The sequence below is a fragment of the Amphiura filiformis genome, chromosome 14, assembly GCF_039555335.1.
Source record: "Amphiura filiformis chromosome 14, Afil_fr2py, whole genome shotgun sequence".
NCBI classification, from domain to species: Eukaryota; Metazoa; Echinodermata; class Ophiuroidea; order Amphilepidida; family Amphiuridae; genus Amphiura; species Amphiura filiformis.
The window spans coordinates 60140026-60159746 of record NC_092641.1 but is presented as its reverse complement, the minus strand read 5'-3'; the positions used below and the strand labels follow the sequence as shown (position 1 = coordinate 60159746).

At 36.0% G+C, this 19721-nt stretch overlaps 1 protein-coding gene across 2 annotated transcripts; it reads left to right on the top strand.

The window, feature by feature from the left end:
• The first annotated feature begins 175 nt into the window (after positions 1-175).
• Positions 176-17929, top strand: LOC140170387 (uncharacterized). Of its 2 annotated transcripts, none has more exons than XM_072193765.1 (8): positions 176-929; positions 2871-3227; positions 9548-9883; positions 11012-11257; positions 12732-12794; positions 13075-13188; positions 13344-13365; positions 15930-17929. In XM_072193765.1, the coding sequence occupies exons 1-8, from the start codon at positions 875-877 to the stop codon at positions 16405-16407; spliced, it is 1671 nt and encodes a 556-aa protein (XP_072049866.1). In that variant the 5' UTR covers positions 176-874; the 3' UTR covers positions 16408-17929. The 2 variants fall into 2 exon arrangements, with proteins under 2 accessions (XP_072049866.1, XP_072049865.1); XM_072193764.1 differs by having other exon boundaries at positions 13072-13188.
• Positions 17930-19721: the final 1792 nt, after the last annotated feature.

Here is a 19721-nt window from a genome sequence, read left to right as displayed (position 1 = left end):
CATTCTTCGTATTCAGAATGGAATTCGATATGTCTGATGTGCTCTAATGTCCCACAATAAATACTGTCCAAACGTTCATACCTCACCCATTAATATTGATAATAGGAATAGAAAACAAAATCTTATTTTTTTAGTCATGAATTGAAAAAAAAACACCTCGATATATTGAGTTAAACAACAACCTCTGAATACTGTGATCAGCTTGTTTGCATGTTCAAGGACAAATGAAAAAGTGCATTATGAGCGCGTGATATTACAGCAGGTGTACAGCACTTTGGAATTTAGTTCATTTATTTATTTTTGGTTCCATCTCAACATACAAATTCACAAATATACATAATAATAATAATGATAACAATAATAATGAAAATAATAATAATAGTAATATTGATAATAATAATGATTATGATAGGAAGTGAATGGAATATCATAGAAAAGAGACGAGAATGCCAGTCTAGAACGCGTAGCGTAGGTTACGTGGCCACCCGTAGTTTACAAAAATATACTGATAACATCCAAATATCCAAATATTTGTGAGGGTGTGTGTTAGAAACATGTGGGGGAAGCAGGAGGGTATGGGGTGTGCGCGTTAGTGGGTGAGTGTTTGGGTGTAATCGTGTATGGTTTAGGTTTAGTGAATATATTGACTATATGTAATGTGGTGTGTAAAGTAGGGGGTGTACTGGGGTGTGTGGGTTTATGTGTTGATATATAATGTGGGTGTGAAAACTCAAGAGAAAAAATTAGCAATGTCATTAAACTGTCAGTAGAGGAAGCATTTTACAGGTGAACACACTTTTGTGTGTTCCGGAGGACCATATGTTAAATTTCCCGAATAGTGTGAATTAGAATTACATTAGAAACTTGCCAAGCAATGGAGCTATCAGTATTTGTTATTATTACAGCTATTATGCTGTATGAAGCACACGGTAAGCAAAATCAAAGCATATTTTGTACCACTAATCCATAATATTAGTGATGTTAGTGAACTGTTATTTGAGGGGAAAAATCTTTATTGTGGCTTGCAGTGTTAGGCAATACGTTTATTGAAATGACATTTTTTGTTTTCACCTCTAAGTTAGCTTAGAGGTTCAAAACGTACATATATAATGCATGTTATATTGCTATTCTCTATCGGTATATAATATTTAGTAGGGTTGCACGCCTTCAGAATTTTAGTAGTCGACTAGCCGGCACCAACTTGTCGCGACTTCGACAAAGTATATAGAAATCTAATAAAAACTCAAGGTAGCTAATGTAGTACCAAAAATACAGGAATAAGCTATGGTCAAAATAACTAAACAAAACAAATGGAGTGTAACAAAGCAAGAATACCAAGTTGGTTTGGACACCTAATGAGATTATATCAAATAGTTGTGAATACGACGAATATTATTTGGAAGTCTAATAAAAGCTCTAGGTATCTAGTATCATAAATGCACGTATTTATGGTATGGTGAAAAGAACGGATAGTGCAGAGCAAGCAACATTATTCCATGCACACATAATGGGTCATTCGTCCCTACTCAGATTTGACATGCTTCTAAGCCGTCATTACATGTACATTTTTGTTACGGAAGTATTTTATGTTTTGGGTGTTTATATACACCATTTACTCACTTTTATAAGCTGCCATTTTTCGTAAGACGTGCAATAAAACAGACATCCTAAATTTGGTAACAGAAGATACAGAGTGTCCCCCCCAAAAAAACCATTGTGCCCTTTTTTCTCAATTTTGTGAAAAGTTGATCAAATACATTTAGGTATATAAAGAAAGCTTTAATAAACCAAAACAATTATTTCAATCGGCTCATATCTGTTGAAGACATACCCGTTTTACACTCTGTCCACGTGTGGGGTTTGGTTGTGGAGTGGCATGCAAGATCACCAGACCTCACACCACTTTATTTCTTCCATTGGGGCAAAATCCAAAGGGAGGACCACCAGCTAACCTCCAAGATCTTCGCAACCGTATTACTGCTGCATTCGCAAGTATCCGGCGCACAAGGATGGCAATTAAATTGAAGCAATGAGAACCAAGGCTTAAAACCTGTATTCGTCAAGGAGGCAACCGGGTAGAGTGGAGAGCAGCATAGTAAATTCACTTCAGAAGAGCTAAAGACAAACGAAACAGCCTTTTTCAGGGCTATCTCAAAAGGAAAAATAACTTATGTTGTAAATAAAAAGAAAACAAGAAACAACAAAGTAAGAAAGTAAGAAACATAATATAACAAAAAGGCATAAATAACCAAGAAAAAATAAGTAATTGCAAGTATAGCAAAAGAAGTCCCACCCCACATCCATTTTGTCCACAGATTAATGACACTTAACACAATCCATAGCTCATAAGCCCACCAGTAAAGCACATTCCTTAAATAAAGTTATCAATGGGGAATGTTTGATATTCATTCATGGTACCAATTTGTTTTCGGTTTATTAAAGCTAACGATTAAAGGTTTCTTTACATACCAAAATATATCTGATCAACTTTTCTAAAATAGGAGAAAAAGAGGGCGCAATGAGGGTTCTGGATTTTTTGGGACAACCTGTATGTTCTTGAATTTGACACTTCGTTTGTGTACGAATTAAGCACAAACCGACGGAGGTCTTGGGCCAGACATTTTCGAGTTGTACGATAAGCCTGATGCTACTGATATGTTGACGGTGCCTTTTTTAGGACAAATAAAAAGAAGCAAAACAAAAACAAAACACATCTACATTTTGTCCAATATTGTTCATTTTAAGGGGTTAGTAAATGCTATTCGTTAGTAAAAGTTTAGTTTAAATAGAATGAGATAATTGATGATCACATTTTGGCTAGAAAATGTTCAGATGTAATTAGACAAATTATGATCATCACTGTTTTTCAGAAAAGTTCACAGAAGCGGGAAATGTGTTACTCTCTACTGACCCATTTGATCCTGTCGACGGTTCCGGTATCATATTTACGTGCACCTTAAACTTGTCACAAAATGACATTGTGTCACAATTATGGTGGCGTTTTGGTACGAGTTTAACAAACGCCAGAAAAATTGCAAGATGGGATTATTTTGAAGGCATCGGACATTTCTCTCCGTACAACACCACTGCCTACCAGATGTCATACGACAGAAACAAATCCAAGCTTGCGATAAATCCCGTGCAGCTTCACGATGAAGGGACCTACTGGTGTGAATTAGTACTTGGTGTGGGTCACGATGTCGATAAAACAAGTATTTACGTTACAGGTAAATGTAATGTAAATAAATAATAATAATAAAAAAACCGCAATGATTTACAATGCGCTACACACATGCACAGCGCCCAAACGTTGATCCACAAGCCTTAGCACACTTTACAGGTTGTCGCTGACCACTACGGCCCCTCATCATTCCATAAACCATTAAACAACAATTCAGGGACTTTGCTGCTTCAAGAGAGGACACCCTATACATTCCACAAACAACCTTCACAACCAGGATCAGCTCCCCGAGTTTCGTACGGGTTACAACGAGACAAAATTAGCAGTGAGTTCCTTGTCCAGGGGAATTTCAAGCTAACTCAATTTTTCCATGAGAGCGTACTATAGGCACCGCCAGGGTTCGAACCCGCAACCTCTCGCATCATAGTCGAACACCTTATCGATTGAGCTAAATAAATAAATAAATGAATAAATAAATAAATAAATAAATAAATAAATAAATAAATAAATAAATAAATAAATAAATAAATAAATAAATAAATAAAAATAAATAAATAAATAAATAAATAAATAAATAAATAAATAAATAAATAGTAAGAAATTATAGTGAAACCATCACTAGATAAAGTGCTCAACTATAAAATATAGGAGCGAAATATATTATTATTAGTGAAATTACCACATCGTAATACAAATTTGTTTCGTATGGATGGTTTCACCCATCCACACTCGTCAGTTGCAATGTGTAAAATGACAAAGAATATGTCTTGAGTTTTGATGCGCGCGCAAGAGGAATTAACGCAACCGCGTATCTTAAAGCTGCGCAACACAATACGCGTCTTAAGTGCGTATCCATGTCTGGGCCTACTTATTGCTAAACATGCTAAAAGAGCGACTTATTTATAGTTACACAGTAAATGTTTTTTTCTATGCCTGCAGCCACTTGCTAGTTCGTTTCTGTGGTTCAAGGTTGCCATTTGTGGTTTAGTTATAATAAAGTATTTCTCAGTAATGCATAGATTGCATTTTTTTTTTTTTTTAGTACGATTTACTTCGAGCAATAATTCTCCATTTGATGGAATATGATACTTTCTTATCATTAAGGTTCCAGATGTAGTTGCTCAGAGCGGTGGCGTATCTTTGATTTACATTTTTGAAGGTACTGTTATGGACATTGAATCTTGTTTTAAATGGGCCTTCTGTAAGTCCAACATATGTCTCTTCCTTGCGGTTGTCTGCCCTTGTAACCGTCGCTTGATATATTACTCCCGATATCAGGCAATTTCCATCAAGAGGGCACAATTTGTTTTTGCAGTTGCAATTAGTGGTGTTTTGTGTCGAAGCCAAAGATGTTTTCGCAGATTGCATCACATATTTGTTGTGTCCTGATATAAGTTGCTGCATGTTGGGCATGCAACTATAACTTATCTTTACGGTGTTTCTATTTAGAATCTTGTTGAGCTGGTGATCTGGAGGAAACATTTATCTAGTAGGCTGAGAAACTTCTTTCCAACATTGGTAGAAACGGTATCGCTGTACGGCGGATTGAACCATGTAATGTTCCGTTTACGTCTGCGTTTATTTGTTTGCTGATTGCTATTTTGGCCAGCAGGGTTGTATTTCAGTTCGTAATTGTATCCACTCTTCTTTAAGGCTTCCTGGTATGGTGGAGTTGCGGCGTTAAAGATATCTTCGGTGGACGATATATTTGACAATCTTTTGCTGATGCTTTCGGGGATATTCCTTATTACAGAAGGTGGATGATTACTTTCTTTGTGGACGTATAAGATGGTGTTGTTAGGTTTCATATAAGGTTTGTAGGTACTTGTTCTTAGGTCCATTGTGATATCTAAAAGTCAACGGATTTCTTGTTGGCTTCGATGGTGATTTTAAGGCCATTGTTTGCAAAGATTTTGCATATCTCTTTCTTGATAAGTTCAACCTGTCGGGATGTTTTTGAGCAGGTTGCTAGGCCATCGTCTCTATATAGTCCGACTTCGATATCTAGATGTTGAAGTTTGGATAAAATGTATAATCCTACTAGCTCACATGTTTCTGCCCCATCGAAGCTACCCATTGTAACATCGAATTTAGTGTTACTTCGTTTGCACCAAGGGATTTTGTCGTCATACAGTAGTGATTCTTTAGCATGAAGGATGATATTCTTATCCTGTTGTGTAATGCTAACGTAGGTAGAGGCAAATTCGATGGCTTTCAATAATAAGTCTTTGGTGATGGAAGGGTAGAATTCGCAAATGTCAAAGCATATAAATGATTTGTTGTTCTTATCATCTATGTTATTGAACCATTCAGTCACCTCGTTGGTATTCTTCCATTGGTTTAGTGGGCACTTACTTAGAACTTTCTGGTTGATTCCTTCCAGGATTTGTTTACTTATCTTTCCAAGTTCCGATTTAGTGGGATTGATAAGTCTGCATGTTGGTTTATTAGAGAAGTTTGGCTTATGGTCTTTTAAAGATATAAAAGCTTGGTTTTGTGCCGTAACATCGATGCGGTTGTCAAGGTCTAATTCAGTAGCGATCTTTTTGTCCTTCATGATGATGTTATGTTTGGTAACTGCATTTGATTTCTTATATGACTTTGTAATATTTTCTTCCAAAAGCTTGTTATATTGTTCAGGTTTTAGCTTGAAGAAGTTAGTTGTCTTATCGGCAGCAATGAACAGTTTCTCGTCTTCTTTAATCTTTCTTGAGTCACTCTGTAGATTACTTTGGAACTGTTTATCATGTTTATGCGGTTGTTTAAATTTGATATTCTGCACTATATCCAACATACCGTCTTCGAAGTTTTTCAGTTCTGGTATCGGTGGAGGAGACTTCGTTGATCTGAATCCGTATGTTTCCTTCTGGTTCGGTCTTGTCACAGGGTGGAGAAAGAAGAAGGTTTTCCATCGTACTGCTCTTATAAATTTTTCTGTCTTTGCAATAAGGCACTTTAAGTAATCCCTCTGCGTTGGCGCTGGAATATTCTTGGTCGAGTATCCAAAGTTCACTTGTTCCATGGTGGTTCCGAAAGTGCTCAACATAAGAGGAGCAATATTATAGTAAGAAATTATAGTGAAACCATCACTAGATAAAGTGCTCAACTATAAAATATAGGAGCGAAATATATTATTATTAGTGAAATTACCACATCGTAATACAAATTTGTTTCGTATGGATGGTTTCACCCATCCACACTCGTCAGTTGCAATGTGTAAAATGACAAAGAATATGTCTTGAGTTTTGATGCGCGCGCAAGAGGAATTAACGCAACCGCGTATCTTAAAGCTGCGCAACACAATACGCGTCTTAAGTGCGTATCCATGTCTGGGCCTACTTATTGCTAAACATGCTAAAAGAGCGACTTATTTATAGTTACACAGTAAATGTTTTTTTCTATGCCTGCAGCCACTTGCTAGTTCGTTTCTGTGGTTCAAGGTTGCCATTTGTGGTTTAGTTATAATAAAGTATTTCTCAGTAATGCATAGATTGCATTTTTTGCTGCTGGTAGAGTACGATTTACTTCGAGCAATAATTCTCCATTTGATGGAATATGATACTTTCTTATCATTAAGGTTCCAGATGTAGTTGCTCAGAGCGGTGGCGTATCTTTGATTTACATTTTGAAGGTACTGTTATGGACATTGAATCTTGTTTTAAATGGGCCTTCTGTAAGTCCAACATATGTCTCTTCCTTGCGGTTGTCTGCCCTTGTAACCGTCGCTTGATATACTACTCCCGATATCAGGCAATTTCCATCAAGAGGGCACAATTTGTTTTGCAGTTGCAATTAGTGGTGTTTTGTGTCGAAGCCAAAGATGTTTTCGCAGATTGCATCACATATTTGTTGTGTCCTGATATAAGTTGCTGCATGTTGGGCATGCAACTATAACTTATCAACGCAGAGGGATTAAAGATTACTTAAAGTGCCTTATTGCAAAGACAGAAAAATTTATAAGAGCAGTACGATGGAAAACCTTCTTCTTTCTCCACCCTGTGACAAGACCGAACCAGAAGGAAACATACGGATTCAGATCAACGAAGTCTCCTCCACCGATACCAGAACTGAAAAACTTCGAAGACGGTATGTTGGATATAGTGCAGAATATCAAATTTAAACAACCGCATAAACATGATAAACAGTTCCAAAGTAATCTACAGAGTGACTCAAGAAAGATTAAAGAAGACGAGAAACTGTTCATTGCTGCCGATAAGACAACTAACTTCTTCAAGCTAAAACCTGAACAATATAACAAGCTTTTGGAAGAAAATATTACAAAGTCATATAAGAAATCAAATGCAGTTACCAAACATAACATCATCATGAAGGACAAAAAGATCGCTACTGAATTAGACCTTGACAACCGCATCGATGTTACGGCACAAAACCAAGCTTTTATATCTTTAAAAGACCATAAGCCAAACTTCTCTAATAAACCAACATGCAGACTTATCAATCCCACTAAATCGGAACTTGGAAAGATAAGTAAACAAATCCTGGAAGGAATCAACCAGAAAGTTCTAAGTAAGTGCCCACTAAACCAATGGAAGAATACCAACGAGGTGACTGAATGGTTCAATAACATAGATGATAAGAACAACAAATCATTTATATGCTTTGACATTTGCGAATTCTACCCTTCCATCACCAAAGACTTATTATTGAAAGCCATCGAATTTGCCTCTACCTACGTTAGCATTACACAACAGGATAAGAATATCATCCTTCATGCTAAAGAATCACTACTGTATGACGACAAAATCCCTTGGTGCAAACGAAGTAACACTAAATTCGATGTTACAATGGGTAGCTTCGATGGGGCAGAAACATGTGAGCTAGTAGGATTATACATTTTATCCAAACTTCAACATCTAGATATCGAAGTCGGACTATATAGAGACGATGGCCTAGCAACCTGCTCAAAAACATCCCGACAGGTTGAACTTATCAAGAAAGAGATATGCAAAATCTTTGCAAACAATGGCCTTAAAATCACCATCGAAGCCAACAAGAAATCCGTTGACTTTTTAGATATCACAATGGACCTAAGAACAAGTACCTACAAACCTTATATGAAACCTAACAACACCATCTTATACGTCCACAAAGAAAGTAATCATCCACCTTCTGTAATAAGGAATATCCCCGAAAGCATCAGCAAAAGATTGTCAAATATATCGTTCACCGAAGATATCTTTAACGCCGCAACTCCACCATACCAGGAAGCCTTAAAGAAGAGTGGATACAATTACGAACTGAAATACAACCCTGCTGGCCAAAATAGCAATCAGCAAACAAATAAACGCAGACGTAAACGGAACATTACATGGTTCAATCCGCCGTACAGCGATACCGTTTCTACCAATGTTGGAAAGAAGTTTCTCAGCCTACTAGATAAATGTTTCCTCCAGATCACCAGCTCAACAAGATTCTAAATAGAAACACCGTAAAGATAAGTTATAGTTGCATGCCCAACATGCAGCAACTTATATCAGGACACAACAAATATGTGATGCAATCTGCGAAAACATCTTTGGCTTCGACACAAAACACCACTAATTGCAACTGCAAAAACAAATTGTGCCCTCTTGATGGAAATTGCCTGATATCGGGAGTAATATATCAAGCGACGGTTACAAGGGCAGACAACCGCAAGGAAGAGACATATGTTGGACTTACAGAAGGCCCATTTAAAACAAGATTCAATGTCCATAACAGTACCTTCAAAATGTAAATCAAAGATACGCCACCGCTCTGAGCAACTACATCTGGAACCTTAATGATAAGAAAGTATCATATTCCATCAAATGGAGAATTATTGCTCGAAGTAAATCGTACTCTACCAGCAGCAAAAAATGCAATCTATGCATTACTGAGAAATACTTTATTATAACTAAACCACAAATGGCAACCTTGAACCACAGAAACGAACTAGCAAGTGGCTGCAGGCATAGAAAAAAACATTTACTGTGTAACTATAAATAAGTCGCTCTTTTAGCATGTTTAGCAATAAGTAGGCCCAGACATGGATACGCACTTAAGACGCGTATTGTGTTGCGCAGCTTTAAGATACGCGGTTGCGTTAATTCCTCTTGCGCGCGCATCAGAACTCAAGACATATTCTTTGTCATTTTACACATTGCAACTGACGAGTGTGGATGGGTGAAACCATCCATACGAAACAAATTTGTATTACGATGTGGTAATTTCACTAATAATAATATAAATAAATAAATAAATAAATGTAAATAGATATCACATCAGGTCACACTATATGAGAAAGGAAAGATATTAACGTCACTTTGTCATTGATAGAGTTTAAAAGTGTTTTTTTTTCATGTTTTCTTGCATATTCAATATTAGTACCTGTTGACTCTTGTAATATAACCGAACATGGCACCGATGTAACCTTAATCACAATAACAGATGGTCAATCGTCGGATGTTACTTGTACAGCAACAAGAGCAAAACCAGCTGTAGATATATGGTGGTATCATCGAACGCAGCACGGATCTGAATATAGAATCATAACAGGTGTTAGTCAAAGTAACACGTCTAATGGTGATGGGACATTTGATACCGTCAGCATTCTGCAATATATTGCAATTAAAGAATACAACAAAGGACAACTAAGATGTGTAACAACTGGACAAGATGTAGCACCGAGCAAAGAAGATGTAGTTACATTGAATATTCAGTGTAAGTAATCCAACTAAGTATGCACAAAATGTAACTCAGCTGTTATAAATACGCCTATATAGATTCAGAACTAATAATTGTTTTCACAATATTTCAACATAAAGAGAAGGATGATTTATTTACGCGCATTTTGATACCCCATTTGTCAATTTTGTTCAATATTGACAATACAGCAGTGTTTCGAAAGAAAAGTACCCCAATTTAAAAGCTGCAGTTATTTGTATTGATTTGAAGTAAGCGCGAAGATAATGGCGGGCTATACGTGTTTACAGTGCTAGTATTATAATCATTGATCGCTGTAAAATGCAACTTTTAAATTCGGGTATTTTTTCTGTAAAAGCACTACTGTGTTGTTAATATTGAACGACATTTGACGAATGGGGTATCAAAATGCGTGTAAATAAATCATCCTTCTCTCTATGTTGAAATATTGTGAAAACAATTATTAGTTCTGAATCTATAGGCGTTTTTATAACAGCTGAGTTACATTTTGTGCAGACTTTATCAATTATATCTGTCAAATGTGAGTGACTGATTGACATCCTCATTTCCCCATCAAGTGGCATCTTAATGCGGCCCATACACGATCAATTTGATTGATCAATATTGGGGACCCTAGATGCAGGACTGGATACAAAATAATATTTCTCTTCAATATTATTGAAGAGATCTAATCTAGTTTGATTTTATTGACGGTTGGGCAATAAAATCACTATTGATGTTCGTGTGTACAGTGCACAATGGTAGATTGTGTATCCACTCTCGTATCTAGGGTCTTTGATATTGATTAATCAAATTGATCGTGTATGGGCCGCATAAGAGCGTTAGCAATAATAATGTTCAAGGCTTAAGATAGGCCCGTCTTTACATGCTATAAACAAACAAGGTGATAGCCTCAGCCCCATGGTGTTAATTGTTTTATTGGCAGCAGCGATACATATTTTGATTACAATATCTCTATTATATAGAAATCTGCTTCAATTAAATGTTTGTAAATGATCACTACTCTTGTGTTTACATCATACGTCAGGGGTAGTTGTACAGAATTAAAATGTATATAGCACTACCACCCATTTACCACCACCAAACCACCAAACAAGTTAAGAATCATTTATTTATTTCAAATAGATCACCCGAATGTTCTAGCAAAATATGAAGATTCCACAGTTTTTTGTATATCCGACGCTAACCCGGAAGTGAATCAGTATATTATTGTAGTCTCCTCTACAGACCATGAATATGGTATTATTCCAATGTGCAAAGGGAATAACTGCAGCTTTGTTCATAAAGTAGAGATCGGAACTCGTGTTTGGTGCAATGCGACGAACAAGATAGGAAGCGGAAATGCTGAAACTGATATAGGCGCTTTTAAAGGTGAGGTCAAGTGGTTAAAAAACAACAACAACAACAGTATTGAACTACCAAATTAGAGTTGAAATTGATTTTGGAAAGTCGCCATGTTTCCATTCCGATATATGTTTATTTGGACGGGGCAACTGTTGGCGATCTAAACCAAAATATCCTTATAAGGTTCGTGAGAAAACAATGCTGGATTTGATCTCCAGGATAAAATGTATTTCCAGTTCTGGATATTTCAAAACGGTGGGTAATAAAGCTCACTTACTTTCTTCAAATTAAAAGCAATATCGTAGAAAGTTGCAAAAAGTATGATCTTCATATGTCGTCCATTTCTGTGATTAAGGCTTGAAAACAAGTTATAACCCTGCTAAAGACCCTGAAATACAAGAAAAATGTGTATCTTGCTGCAAAAAGAGTTATGTCCCGAAAAGAACATACAGGGGTCAAGTTTCAAATCTGATCAGATTTTGTTTTAAAACCACACCAAATTATTTCACTGGTCAAAACAATTTAGAAAAAGGTATTAGTTTATTCTATCTATGACGTATGCAGTGGCGTAACCAGTGGGGTGGCCGGGGGGCAAGCTGCCCCTGGGCACAAAAAACTGGGAAGAAGAGCAAAAAAAATTGGGAAGGGGAAAAGGGAGAGGTGAGAGAAAAGAGGGAAGAGAAAGGGAAAGAAGAGAAAAAGAGGGAAGAAAAGGGGAAAGAAGAAAAGAAAAAAGAGGGAAGAAAAAAAGGACGGGAGAAGAGAAAAGGGACCTGGACCCCACCAGTTTAATGCTTAACGGCAAGCCGCTCGCACATAAATACTACGATTTTATTCAGAAATATGGAAATTTTACAATCTTGCCCCCCCCCCCCCCCGGAAGGTCAGGTCTGGTTACGCCCCTGGACGTATGGTTCTTGAGTGATAAGCAGAAATGTCAAAGTTTACATAGTGGGCTTCATAGGGGGCCAAGGCCTAAAAATGGTCAGATTTTACCAAGAATAGTTTGCTCCGTCTAAGATGTATCGTTATATAGGTTCAAACCACACAAAAGTATTCCTCTGGTAATGATTCAGAGAAAGTATAGTTTGGCCTAACGAATAGTCCCGAGTTACAAGGAAAAATGTCATACCTTTCACCAGGTTACCTATCTAACGAGACGTCCTAGATGTTGCAAACCTTTCTTTATTTGAATTGCTATCAAAAATCGTACAATTTGAGACCATAAATAAGAATCGGAGCGTGTTTTAGATTTTGATTCCTGTATAGTCCGAATTGCGACCTTTGACCTTTTTGCTTACAGAACCATATATCCCAGACAGGTCAAACCATACTTTCTCGGAATCCTTATGCAATAAGTTAGGGTAAGTCTATTAAAGCCGATTCTGGATCTCATCTCAAAACGCTCACGGGATTCTCCATTCTTATTGACTACAATGAAAATAATAGCTATCGGATATTTGTAAATTAACTTGTCCTTTTTTGTTGCTCTATTTAAAAGTTGCAACAGTAGATCCAATATCTGCAATTCTGTCGACAACAACGTGGAAAACTCAAGAGAAAGGTACATGATATTATTTTATTTGCACCAATCGTTATAAATACATAATAAATATTTCTTTTTGCGTTTATCTAGTTACAAAAATGGTTTAGTATCTAATAACGATCACGGTAGTATTTCTGTTTCTTTCATTCAATGAGAAAAAACAAACAACAAACAAAAACATGAACACCCTTGAAATTAAAAAAACAAAGAAACATACTGTAATGTTATTTTTGGAATGAACATAGTTTTTATTAATTTATTCGTGCTTAATTAATGTTATTATTGTTTTCAATAGTAGCTTCTTGCCGAGTGTCAGGTTGGACTGTGGCTGGAGTCACCATTGGTATCGTAGTGCTGATTGGCTTGATTGTTCTTATACTAATTTGCATATTCCTGATGAGAGCAAGAAAGGGTAAGCTTAACAACATATCTGATATACACTACTCAAAATATATGACGAAATTGTATTTTTTGGGTGAAAGTCGTATCGTACAAAATTCAAATATACATTTACACATATCAACTATAAAATAATGGTTATCATTTTTGTTCTTGTATATTTTATAGGACACATGAAAAATAATTCCACGTAAGTATATTTAATAATAAATTAAATCAGGTTATGATATTATAACATCAACATTTAAAGGTACCATTAGGAACTTAGAGCGTAATAAGTATAAACACATAATTAACATAATTATGTCAAATTTGGTATTTGCATAGAATTTCTGCGCATTGTGATCTTTTGTTGCAATGGTCCCAATATTTATGTCGCAGCTTATATTTAAAGAAAAGTCACCCAAGATTTGAAAATTGCAACAAAATCCAATTGGCTTGTATTCAGTATCCATTGAAGGAAATCTGTTCAGCCCTCATTGGATTATTCGGGGTTGTCTTTTTAATCATTTGGAGGGCATCAAAACATGTAATAGTCAATAAAAATTTTCATTATGTCACACCAGTGGTCATTATTCACTTAAGGCCAGAGTAATGGAAGACACATTCGTCCACGACCGAATTTGAGATTTTTTGATATTTATCAACACTAAGATGTATTCTTTCACTTGAAACTGATAAAATACAACTTGCTAATATTTATTCGTATTTTTGCTTGATTTATTTCACTCTTTTCAACTCTAAAAAGTCACATGGCTCAAGACAGCTTAGTAAATTGGCGGGAAATAATGAGTCAGAAATGCGCGAATGCGAAATATTGTGATTACGCGCGCGATTCGCGTCGCGTGACGCGGCGCAACTCTGCGCGTATGTCCAACGCAGTCAAGACGCATTCGGTATGTTGTTAACGCCAGCAAATGTGGTGTAAACAAAACAAAAATTTGCAGTCAAAATGCCACTTAGATTTTTTAATTATTTTGAATTTTGGCGCACTGAAAGCAGAGATTATAGATTCATTGGTGCAAAAAGATGCATATTTAGACCATGCACCAGATACAGCTTTTACAAGTGTGAAAGTCTTACCGTTTTAAAATTTAAGGACGTTTTATGCATAATTTTGACATTTTTTTACTAAAACGTCGATTTCTCAGAGTTCACTTTTGACAATATTGCGCGATTTTTGTGACAAGATAACTCGAAAAATATGCAAGCAAAGTGTAAACTTTTTGCACTATCCTTTAGAGTACATCAAAGTCTAGGGAAGGTTTTTTCATTTTTTCAAAATATTTGTTTTAAACAAAAATATACACCATTATGTGCAATTTTTAGCTTAATAGAGTGACAAAATGGCTTTTTCACATGTTTTTTTCAATATTTCGAAAAAAGAGACGAATTTGGAAAAAATAAAAAAACCTTCCCTAAGTTCATGTCTCTTCTTCATGAAAAGCTAACTGAATTTTTTTTACTCCGAACGGATTTTTTTCTAAGTTGTCACAAAAAAATTGGGGTAAAAAAGTGAATTTTTGTGATTTTTTCAAAAACTCGAGATTTTTGAACAAATCTGACGTCACCATGGGATTCCTTGACTCATTTCCTTTCCAAAAATGTATAGTTTTATATACTTTGGACATACAATTCAGAAATAATGAAGTTCGAAAAGGTCCATGTTCTCTCCCATTACTCTGCCCTTAATGTCGAGTTGAAACAAAGATGACCACTGATGCCAAGTTTGATTGATTATCACATGTTTAGACTTCCTCCAAATTCACAAAACAAAAAGAATAATCCAATCAGAGCCGAATACCTTTCCTTCCATATAAATAAATACAAAGCAATTGGATTTTACTGCAACTTTCAGCAAATCTTGGTATACCTTTATTTAAATGTACGATGCGACATCAATATTTAATTAATAAATTTAATAAATTTCGGATTTATATCGCCTTTTTCCAGCTAGACCTTGAAGGATTCAAAGCGCTGTAATTTCGCTGCCATGGTGAATCATCACAATAAGATCGCATCATCTAGGCCAGTTGCAGCCGAACCTCAGGCGCAGACCTATCCGCACTTAGATTGTAACATCCACCAATTATCTCTGTAGCTCCCCAAATTCCATTGGGTGAAGGAAGTTTTTGATAATCAAACAACTAATCACCGATTTTTTTAAAGCAGGAGGAAACCGGAGATCCCGGAGAAAACCTGCGAGAGCGCGCATGGAATCGGGATAAACTAAGTGCACATGAGTCCTTGGACCGCGCCGGGGCTTGAACCCGGGACCTCAGTGGGGCAAAGCGAGGGAACTACCGCTAGCGCTAACTCGCCCTCCCAGATTGGAACCATTGCAAAACATGAGGTGTCATAATGCGTACAAATAAATTTTGTTTCAAATGCTTTTTACAAAATTGGCGTACGAGATTCCATTTTGAATATAATGTTCTTTCATTAAGGGGTAGTTACTTTTTTGAAGTGTTTAGTTGATTACATACAGAGAGGCAAAATGTGGTATTTGGATTACATGTTTGACATAAATATTACAGTTTCAAATGGGGAGTGCAGTAAAACGTTTTGGAGTAGCGAATATTTGTCTCAAATCAAGCCGTATGGAATTGTGATATCTGAAATGTTTTGCGCAAACTTGTGGGAACGTGGAGTGATAATTCATAACAAATTTGCCTCTTACATAAGTGTAGCGATACTATTTTTTGCACACTCTATATTATAGCAGTGGTATAATCTTTGTTTCACATTATATAGGGTAAAAGATGATGAACTCAAGGCACCACAACCTTACATGGCATTGGATTTAACATCTCGGGAAAAAGAAGGAGCGTATGCAGAACCTCACTCTTATATGAAATTAGAGTCAGAAACTCAGGAGAATGAAGATGTTTATGAGCAACCCAAAACATCCAAGGGATTGGAGACGGAAGGTCAAAACACTGTGAACCCAGGACTAGATACACAAGATGCACCACCTTTGCTACCAAAACCCAGGCCCGAAACATATACGATGTTGAATCCAGGAACTCGGGAGAAAGAGGAAGCATATCAAGAACCATTCCAAGGACAAGAAATGAAGCTAATGATAAAGACGACAAAGTACGAAGAGCTCATTACTATCGGTAAACCGGTACTGATGAAAGAGATTGGTGAAGGTATTAGCAAGAATTTGGAAAAATCCGATACCACTGCAGAGAAAAGAAATATCCCGGTTTACCTAGAGTTGGAGTGAGAGGAACAATGCATATAAATGCAGATAATTCAACACCATTTTAAACTGTAAAAACTATTATTAATATGCGTGTAATTGCTAAGTAGTAAAGAATTCATATACAGCCTGTCTCAAAAAAAAAAAAAATGTGCAAGTAAAAAGCGCCCTCTTTGGCAATTAGAAAATACTGTTGTGACATCACCAACTGTAGTGCTTACACCAATGTCAAGGGCGGAGACGTAGCTCTTGAATGCCGTTTGTTCTGTTCAATATGCTTGTTTTAATCTCGAGGTATGTTTAGTTAACAACGAAAGGGTAAAATCACAATTGTGCCACTATTACTAGGGAAGAGGTCTGTACATGCAAATCAATGATCAAGTTTATAAGAATGCATCGATTACACAACAATACAAAATTGGCTTTACTGTTCTTACTGTTTTATCATGACACAGGTATAATGATGGAAAAACAGTGGCATGATATATAAATAAACATAATTTTTCACCAAGTTCGCCGTCGCAAATTTCAACTAGCCTAATCAGTGGTTAAGGCATAGGTCTCGTAAACCTGAGGTCCTGGGTTCGATTCCCAGGCGGGATCACTTTTTCTACTTGTCTCCTGGTGAAAAATTATGTTTATTTATAATGATTCTCTTTTACACTTAAAACAGAAAAGATAAATAAATATTTCACATTCTGCTATAAAGTTGTCTTAAGCCATGTGACTTTTAAAGTAGGAAAGGGTAAAATAATATTTTTTTAAATTAGAAAGGAAATATTAAAAAGGTTTTTTTTGTATTTCTGTTTTTATTGACCTGTACTTGGAACTGGTGGGTGGAGAAAGATACATCGAGATAACCACCAGTCCCCTTCTTTAAGTCAGCTACATGATTACAACATTAAAGTGCAACCATTAATTGCAAAGCATTTGAATAAATATTGCATAAAAGTTGTATTTCATCAGTTTCAAGTGAAAGGACACATCTTAGTGTTGATAAGTAGCAAGAAAGCTCAAGCTCGAGGTCGAGATGGTATTGAATAATATGGATATTACTTTAGTGAAAGTCATCTTATTGGAATTGACATCGCCCATGACGCCAAGTCATCTTATTAGAATTAACATTCATCGTTATGTGATGATATAAAACGCTCTTTGTTTAGGGAAAATAAATTGATAAGGGCTAAACAAAAATAATCTGGTAAAATTAAGATAGCTAGTATTATGTGCAGGCCTTAGATATGCATATTTCTTTTGTTTATTAATATCAGGCAGTTGATTCCATTTTAGGCCTGGGTCTTTATTAATTCAATGCATTATAATAAGCAGATAAAGAGACTCGTGATCGTGTAATATTGGTTATTCCTGCTAATTATAATTTCCTTGGTTAGGCCTATCCCAGAGAAGATGTCTGGTTATCCCTTTCTAAAAACGATCTTCATTCATTGCAATCTGTTAAGTAACTGTTAATATGAAGATGTCATGAAGCGATCTACGTTGGTGAAAAAATTAATTGCAATATCATTAATTTAACGACGCCTTGCGGAGATATATGGTTAATGAGCTAATTTTGTTTTGATTGCGGACTTTGGAATCACAATTTGCTATCGCCCACTTAAAAAGGAGATGCTATGATTGTTTTTCTGCTGTCGATATTCTAATAACATTTATGAGATATGTACAATGGCTAACAAATTAATATTGCTTCTTTACATCTATACTGATTATTATTAAGAAATTGAGATGACTAATTGAGTCTGGATCTTGGATCGAATTCAAGAAGGTTATTGAGTATTTTTATTTTTCTGAAATGAGAAGCAATCACAGTGGGAGCTTGTGGCTAAGCATTGCTTTAAGGCTACATGCTCTTTTTGGTTGAAAATTTTGGCGGGAAATAATCCAGCCAAAACATTAAAGTAATCTTTTCCCACAACTAAATATCATAGTCAGGAAATTAATGATGCATCTGGTAGCTTAGATCATAACTTTCATTATACTTAGTTGCAATTATCCCAGAAAATTCTTGATTTGTTTTTACAGAGTCTTGAATTGCCGATGTTTTTGATCAAAAAACATCACTTGGTGTATTTTGAAACTCGAGGCATTAAACTCTTCTCAAATTAGCCCCAAATCATAATATATTATATGCACTTGTAGCAAACACCAATCATGCCAATGGGAATAATTGGACGTTGTTTGCGGAGCCTAAATTTGGTTTGATTTTATTTCACAATAATTCTAAGGTGAGAATTTTGACCTGACATTTCCTTTTGGATTTCAATTTAAATTCATTGATATGTGATAATTTGAATAAATAAAGAGTACGCTTACCTTTCTGCAACACTTCCCGGTATCATTAAGCATCTGCTGATAACCAACATTTTAGCTGAAAACAGTCCTTCCTATCGTTTTTGAACAAAATATGGTTCAAAAGTTCGTACACTACGCGTATATAATGGCACAGCGAGGTAATGAAGAGAGCTATTTACGGTGGGGTATCTATTGTAAGCTATTAGGGTAGGCCTATAGTATATCTTCCCGCAAGTGACAAGATGTGTCAAGCAGGTACATACATAAGGGCGGTATATTCAAACGGTATTGTCTGCATCATTGAGTATCGATTGCGCACGTATACAGTAACACGGATGCGTGTGGTCCTCCCCAGGTTTTGACATGAATTACAAATGACGTCGTGAGTGACCCAGCGTTTTCATTTTATTATTACAAAATTAATCGTCGTTTATCACGAGTCCTAAGAGTCGTACCAGTTTAATTCATCAAAATTAATTTGTATTAAATGAAAAACAAACAGACAAGTAGAGTCATATGTCTTTCTATGACTGTATTCCTACCAAAATCTGATTTTCAATACACTAGAAACGTGTTGATAATTATGTATATCTTTGAAAATCGCCGAATGTTAAACACAGTCACCGTGGCACAGTAGGCATCTTTAGAATTCATAGTGCAATTGGCAGTGGTTCGAACCCTGGTGAAAATTTTAGTATTTTTTATTCTTTTTATTAATGCGCTGTGCCGTTTTTCAAACACGCCCCTGAATGAAATTGATGGGCAAGTACCCTTAAAGGCCACTATAAATATCTGGAAAACACATTAAGTTGGAGCTGTACAAAGTTTGGTGGTATAGAGGTGAACATTGACTTGATTATATTTTAAGCCTACTTAATTGGGTTGTCCTTGAAAGTTTGCCTGGTCAACTGGATCCCCCTTTAAACCATCTTACAATGCTATGCAGAATTGTTGTATGTATATTGTCGCTTTACAAACGAATTATTTACAAACTTAATTGCTGTCTACCGAAGATATCGAGAACAATA

What these genes read in the sequence shown, in the direction of transcription:
- LOC140170387 (XM_072193764.1), top strand. Translation starts at nt 875, where the DNA reads ATGGAGCTATCAGTATTTGTTATTATTACAGCTATTATGCTGTATGAA. An exon ending in TGATATAGGCGCTTTTAAAG is followed by an intron (nt 11,258 to 12,731) that starts GTGAGGTCAAGT and finishes TCTATTTAAAAG; the next exon opens with TTGCAACAGTAGATCCAATA. An exon ending in GTGGAAAACTCAAGAGAAAG is followed by an intron (nt 12,795 to 13,071) that starts GTACATGATATT and finishes TGTTTTCAATAG; the next exon opens with TAGCTTCTTGCCGAGTGTCA.